The 6,337-nt window shown below is 39.4% G+C and overlaps 1 protein-coding gene across 1 annotated transcript in view; it reads right to left on the reverse strand.

Moving 5' to 3' along the window:
• LOC107749493 (lysine-specific demethylase 5B-like) overlaps positions 1 to 6,337 on the reverse strand; it is a 16,327-nt gene that overhangs the window by 7,097 nt on the left and 2,893 nt on the right. The window contains exons 3-17 of the mRNA XM_016564667.1: positions 6,194 to 6,316; positions 5,920 to 6,005; positions 5,695 to 5,779; positions 4,769 to 4,897; positions 4,580 to 4,673; positions 3,578 to 3,645; positions 3,326 to 3,484; positions 2,902 to 3,021; positions 2,657 to 2,815; positions 2,368 to 2,549; positions 2,026 to 2,188; positions 1,788 to 1,907; positions 1,132 to 1,326; positions 694 to 875; positions 452 to 576 (exon numbers count right to left, since the gene is read on the reverse strand). Of these exons, the coding sequence (XP_016420153.1) occupies positions 452 to 576; positions 694 to 875; positions 1,132 to 1,326; positions 1,788 to 1,907; positions 2,026 to 2,188; positions 2,368 to 2,549; positions 2,657 to 2,815; positions 2,902 to 3,021; positions 3,326 to 3,484; positions 3,578 to 3,645; positions 4,580 to 4,673; positions 4,769 to 4,897; positions 5,695 to 5,779; positions 5,920 to 6,005; positions 6,194 to 6,316 (1,990 nt within the window). The remainder of the gene's footprint in view (positions 1 to 451; positions 577 to 693; positions 876 to 1,131; positions 1,327 to 1,787; positions 1,908 to 2,025; positions 2,189 to 2,367; positions 2,550 to 2,656; positions 2,816 to 2,901; positions 3,022 to 3,325; positions 3,485 to 3,577; positions 3,646 to 4,579; positions 4,674 to 4,768; positions 4,898 to 5,694; positions 5,780 to 5,919; positions 6,006 to 6,193; positions 6,317 to 6,337) is intronic.

The following is a 6,337-nucleotide window of genomic DNA, read 5'->3' on the forward strand; positions in this document are numbered from 1 at the left end:
GGGGGGGGACACATTAATTGCCACAGCTGGCTAAAATCTGCAATCTTAAAATCTTACAAAATGGCACCAGCCAGCTGACACTATTCTTAACTGCTACGGCTAAGGGCTTCAAAGTTTGAACATAAATTAAGTGTAATAAAATGCAACACTAGGCTTTAGGGGTCAATCTTTTTTCTACTGTTCTCACACAGTGAGCCTATTCAGCCTACTGTTATGCGAGTTCAAAACTTTAACTTTGGTTAACAAAAAAATTTATCTTAAATGATAAAAAAATCTTAAATGCCCACTGTTCCAATTTTGCTAAGCTTTTTATTCTGCCTAAACAAAATGGTTTAAACTAATAGCTTCCTAAAGGGCGACCAAAGGATGAAAAATATATATAATACACAATGAATATCAATACTTGGGATTTCTAAGGATTAAAGACAAACATATTGCAATAATAACTCACCACTTTTATTATCTTGATCGGCCTTCAAAATCTTGTTAACTTTAGATGCCCAGTCTTCATATGACTCAGCACGAGCCGTCAAAGCCTGGAACAATGGCTTCAGTTCGGCAAGTGTGTATTTATAGCTGTGCAAGTAAAAGACAAAAAGTTTAATTTAAGAAAACCTGCTAAATGAAAGCAAGCACTCTTTTGCATTTGATCTATCATCCAGAGTTTTGTCCTATGCTTTTGCAAACACGTACTTGAGCGTGTAGCTTTTAACAGGGCAAGAGCAGAGGTCCTCGATGTGGTGGAGACAGACCAGCTGGTCAGGGCTACAGGGACAGGTGATGGCAGACAGGTAACAGGTGGTCCGGCACTTAGTACACTGCCTTTCCTCATCTGGCAGTAAATCATAGTCAACCTGTTGGGAGTGCCACACGCCCTAGAGAACAGAACAAACACAATGGGATCAATTAGTAATAGACAGACCATGAATACAAACAAAATGAACAGAGACAACAAAGCTGCAGGTTTAATTACTTCAAGTAAATAAATAAAACACACACACACACATACATATATATATATGATATTATAGATTGATAGATAGATAGTTTGTGGTTATTCAATCAACTGGGTCATGAAGTGCAAGTTACAGCAGCTTAAATGAGCTCACGACCTTTAAAACAGCCACCCACCAGCTTATAGGCTCTCTCACGGAGCATCTTCTCTTCTAGAATCATGGCGCACATGTCCTTCTGGACAGCAGAGGCCAATTCTAACTCTAAAATGTCTGCCTTGGCGGCAATATTACAGGTCATCTCATCATGGGAGAAAACACAGTATCTGTTGAGGGATCTGTAGTGCTCGACACACTGACGACCAAGAGGCACCTGAAACAAGACCGTATTTGAGTTCATTATGGTTCATAACTTATAGCAATATTTATGCTTATCCTACATTAAAGTCACAATGAAACTAAAGTAGCTACAGATCTTTTCTTCTGTATTGTCACGTACAGCCGAGTGCAACGGATTATTATTCCATTGGTTGTACATTTGATTTTAAGATGCGGGTGCTGCACTAAAAAATAATTGCAAACTTGCAGTCGATTGTAAGAGAGAGGCAGGGTTTAAGCAGACTAAATGATAGGAGAAGTTGGCATTCATTACCAGAGAAAAGAGACATTTTCAAGAGAAGATCCGAGTTACGACATTTTGATTAAAAATTACAAGGTCAAAAACGATTTTAGAAATAACATATGCTTGGATGAATCATTCACAATAGGATTAATAACGTGTATTTACAAAATAAATAGGGTGAATTTTCATTTCATGCTGACTGTGTCTTTTACCCAGTCTGCTGTGCAGAAGTTGACTGCCTCGGCAAAGTTGAAGCCCTGGTTGAAACCACTGTGATAAGCCCTCGGGAAGGTAATGACAAACTCACCGGCGCACTGGTTTGTACGGTAAATCTAAAGGAAGAAGAAGAAAGAAAAAAAAAAGGTAATTGATTGAATGCACCTCACATGAATAAAAATGGCTCCATTTTATGTTATTAATGGTCTTTGTTTAGTCCATAACTCCACTCACTGGTACTCCATGACCCATGAGCACATTTGGGTTCATGATGGTGACCAGCTGGTGGAGCAGGTCTGGCTGAGACTCAAAGAGCTCGGGGGCCAGGTTCTTCATCACTTTCTCCAACTGCTCAGCAGCGTAGCCAGGAATGCCATACCAAGTCTTTGGCTCTCCCCTGCAAATCAAAACAACAAAAGTGAGTGGAAAAACACCAAGCTCAGAAACTGTTAAAATGAAGCATACACAATCCATTTAATATGCCATGTACATGGAAGTTGATGAAGAGCATATACACTCACTCCATCTACCATGTAAAATGGGCTACTTTCAATCTGGAAAGTGCGAGTGGATTACCAGTGCAGATAGTTGATGGAATAACTCCAATGGTCCTCAATGTGCCAGCAGAAGGAGGAGAAGCACATGCCCACATAAAGCCATGGGAGCTTCATCCCACAGATGTCCGCTGTGACATGAGTCAGCACAGATGCATCCAACACTGGCATGTTGTTGAGGTTCCAGCCACTGCTCAGATAACCCTGGGCAGAAAGAAATATGATTTCATGAAACATGCATTTGTGAGATTTAGATCTGGGCATTTAGCATACAGACTGCAAGAACAAAGCATTTCAGGTTATTTCTGTACCTCCTCCTCTGGTGAGACTTTAAATGTGCCGGTCTTAACAGGGAAGCCACTTCCGAAATCCTTTGAAGCAATATCAGCCCCATACTCTACAGTAACATCCTCCTCAATGGTGCTAACCAGCCTCCAGAACTCCTTCTCCACCAGCTCTGTGGGAACCATCTGCCAAACGATAAGGCAGATCACTTCATATTCTACATGGTATGCAACCACATTCGTCTCACAAAAGTGTCGTTTAACAGACATACATGAACAGGCATGTTAAAGTAGTCAGACTTGAAAGAGTCAGCCATATCTCCAAAGGTGCGGAGGGTGTAGTCTCTGGGGGCCTGCTCGAACCCAAATGCCACCTGTGGCTTACCACACTCCTACAGGGAGAATAGAGAGGCCAATCATCATCACAAACTAAATACAAATGACTATTAAATACAATCCAGTATTACTAAGCAACATCACATGTACTAACAGACAGTAGGTAATAGGTGCAGAGAGCACAAACAGGAGCAGCTGTAATTTAGTTATGAAAATAGCTTCTAAGAATATGACTTTGTATTTATTTAAGCAAAGGTAACATAACTATCATATGAGGTCACTAAGCAAACATGTGACAAAGACAAAGAAGTTGTCATGATGTCATCAGTTTGCAAAAGTAGACAGTTGGGAGTGGCTCACCTGAGCCAGGCACTTGGGGCACCTCCAGTCACCTTTGGGGACGTCATGGAGGGGTGGGATCAGACAGAAGGTGTGATAACTGTCATCACACCCATCACAAAGCAATAGTCTATCTTCATCACCTCCACCCCCACATACCAAGCACATATACTGCTCCACCTGTGGGGGAAAACAAACAAACATTGCCATAACGGAATACAGTGCATACCTTGTTGTACAAAAACCAAATGGTCCTCTGACCTCCACCCTCACCTTTGATTTTTCACCTTCAACTTTTTGCTCAATGGGTTCTTCTTTCACCTCCACTGAAATGTTCTTTACTGAAAGAAATGTGCAAAGTAAATAAGTTTGAAATGTCACATTGCAGAGAGATTAAAATTTGGAAGTACACTACCGTCCAAAAGTTTGGGATTGGTAAGATTTTTTTGAAAGAAGTTTCTTGTGCTCAACAAGGCTGCATATATCTAATCAGAAACACAGTAAAAACAGTAATAATGTGATAAAATTTTAGCATTTAAAATAATTGTTTTCTATTTTAATGTATTTTAAAATATTAAAGGCAATGAAAACAAATATAGTGAAAGTAACCATGTAGACTATGGGCTATTATTTGCAAAAAAGGGGCTGAATAAAATCACATTGCATTCTAACATTACAATCTAAAAACAAAAATAATGCTTTTTAAAGGAGAAGATAAATTCTCTAAAAAAATAAAAATAAAAGCACAAATTAATTGCATTATATTTTGATTACGCATTAAACAGTACAAGTATCCTCTCTGTCGGATCTCTCAGATTATCTGACGGGGCAAGCCGCTTTAAACTATGTGTGTTAACTACTGTATATCTTAATTAGTTATTTAAAATCCCTTAATATAAAGCATGTCTCGTGTTTAGAACAAATCTGCACTTTCCTGGAGCAGCTCACTCCGTGTCCTCTGCTATTTTTCAGATGCTCTCGTATCAAACTACTGTACATCAATATAAACGGTATTGCCTCATAGCAAATCGTTTATAAAAAATATATAATCGATATATCGTACAAACTCGATATACCGCCCAGCCCTACTTCCATGCAGAATAGAAATTTCATTATTCATTTATTCATTATTTATTCAGTATTCATTTCTTTAAAAAAAAAAGTAAAATAAAAAAAAGTGTGTAGATGGATGTTAATGCCAAGCCATGATGAACTTTAAAACATGCAATGTGATTTTTGGGAGTAAATGTAGAAATAAAAAATATGGATCTGTACCTGGTTCTGGTTCTGCCACATATGAGCCCATTCTCCTTCTCAGGTTGGGTTTGTTTTCGCATACCTCACCCGGTTCGGATTTAAAACAGCGGCCCTATGAAGAGAGGCAACGTCAGCAACTAAGGCATTATTATCTAGTTTGAACAAACTGGTCTAAGTATGAATCAGATTTCTGTATCTGTCCTTTACCTTGGTCCGTTTAGCTCTGCGGGCGATAGTGCAGGTTTCCGCTGGTTGCACCGACTGACGCTGGGGCAGGTCATGGGGTTTGTACTCCTTGTCTTTGGTGTCATTAGTCAGAGTTGGCTTCTGAGAGTTCTGTTGAAGAAAGAGATTTAATGATGACACCATGCAAGTAATAAGCTCATATATTTACAACAAAAAACCCTTATAATATAAATTGAAATAATACAAATGCATAGCTGTATTTATAACACCATAATATGTGTGCACATGTGGCTTCACTCTTATCTAATTAACCAAAAAGCCACATGACAGCAGGGTGGACATTATTAAAGCAAGCAACAGTGAGAGGCAAAGCAGATCAGCCCTAGGGTATTAACCATGGGGTAAAAGCAGCAGGCGAGTGGGCCTATAGCTCAGGGCTCATTGAATGAATTCACACCCCTTTATGGATAGGGGGAGGGGACTGTGGGTACAGCACTGAAAAACATGCACGTCAAAGAAAGCTGTTAACCACTGAACCCGCAGGAACACCAAAACACAGACGAACAGCCTGCCAGACACTACTTAAAGAGTAAAAACAAACTACAAATGTCACCCTGTAAAAACATACACAGGAACACAACCACAAGTTAGTTGTATGATGTATTTCCCGAAGAGATTTTTTATGTAAACTACTGTGCACACCGCCTAATCTGCAATGAATATATATGGTGAAAATAAACTAGGCCGCTTAACAACAATGCTTCATAAACTGGGGCACACTTCCTGTTCAGATACAGATGAGTTCTTTGCCAAAAACATAATCATGGACAATGGCTGTCATGTGTGCACCATGACAAAGAACATTTATCCTGATAGGGATGGAAACGGAATGACATGAGGCTGAAAAGGGGAAAGGGGAGGTTATACAAGCGCTTTAGAAACCTCACCATAAGATTAGCTCCTTTCTGGAACAAATAATATGGGTAGAGAATCCTCTCATAGTGAGCACGAAGGTGAGAGCCAACTGCTTTTTTTGATAATTTGAGGTTAAAATTTATTGTAACAAGGTAAAAGTCTTTACTGTCACCTTTGATCAACTTAATGCTTCCACGTAGGGCTGGGCAATTAGGCAAAAAAAAACAAAAAAATCATAATTCAGTATTTTTTTAGCTGATTTGCAATATACGATCTTCAGTGCAATCTGGGTCCATCTCCGCTCTTTACAGACCACATCAAAGCCTCCATCTTCTTTGACCAGCTAGACAGAGACAGGGGGTCACCAAAGACATGTTTACATCCATATTTGATTTTCAAAAAGGCCACTGAGAAAGTATAGGACAATGTTTTCAACTCTAGCATGCTAAATTACCTGTCAATTGCAGAAATTAAGTAATATGCTTAAAACTTTACACATGGCCGCTAAAGACGACATAACCTCAGTCCTACCTTGTAAAGCACATATAAGTCCAGAGTTTTGCGCTCAACATGAGGAATTTTCAATGTACAACCCTGGAGTTCCCAGAACTTTGCTATCTGGTCCAGGAAGTTGAGCTTCACTCTGGTCTGGGCCTATAAAACAACACAACACAA

The sequence above is a fragment of the Sinocyclocheilus rhinocerous genome, unplaced genomic scaffold (genome assembly GCF_001515625.1).
Source record: "Sinocyclocheilus rhinocerous isolate Xijiao unplaced genomic scaffold, SAMN03320098_v1.1 scaffold889, whole genome shotgun sequence".
Classification (NCBI taxonomy): Eukaryota; Metazoa; Chordata; class Actinopteri; order Cypriniformes; family Cyprinidae; genus Sinocyclocheilus; species Sinocyclocheilus rhinocerous.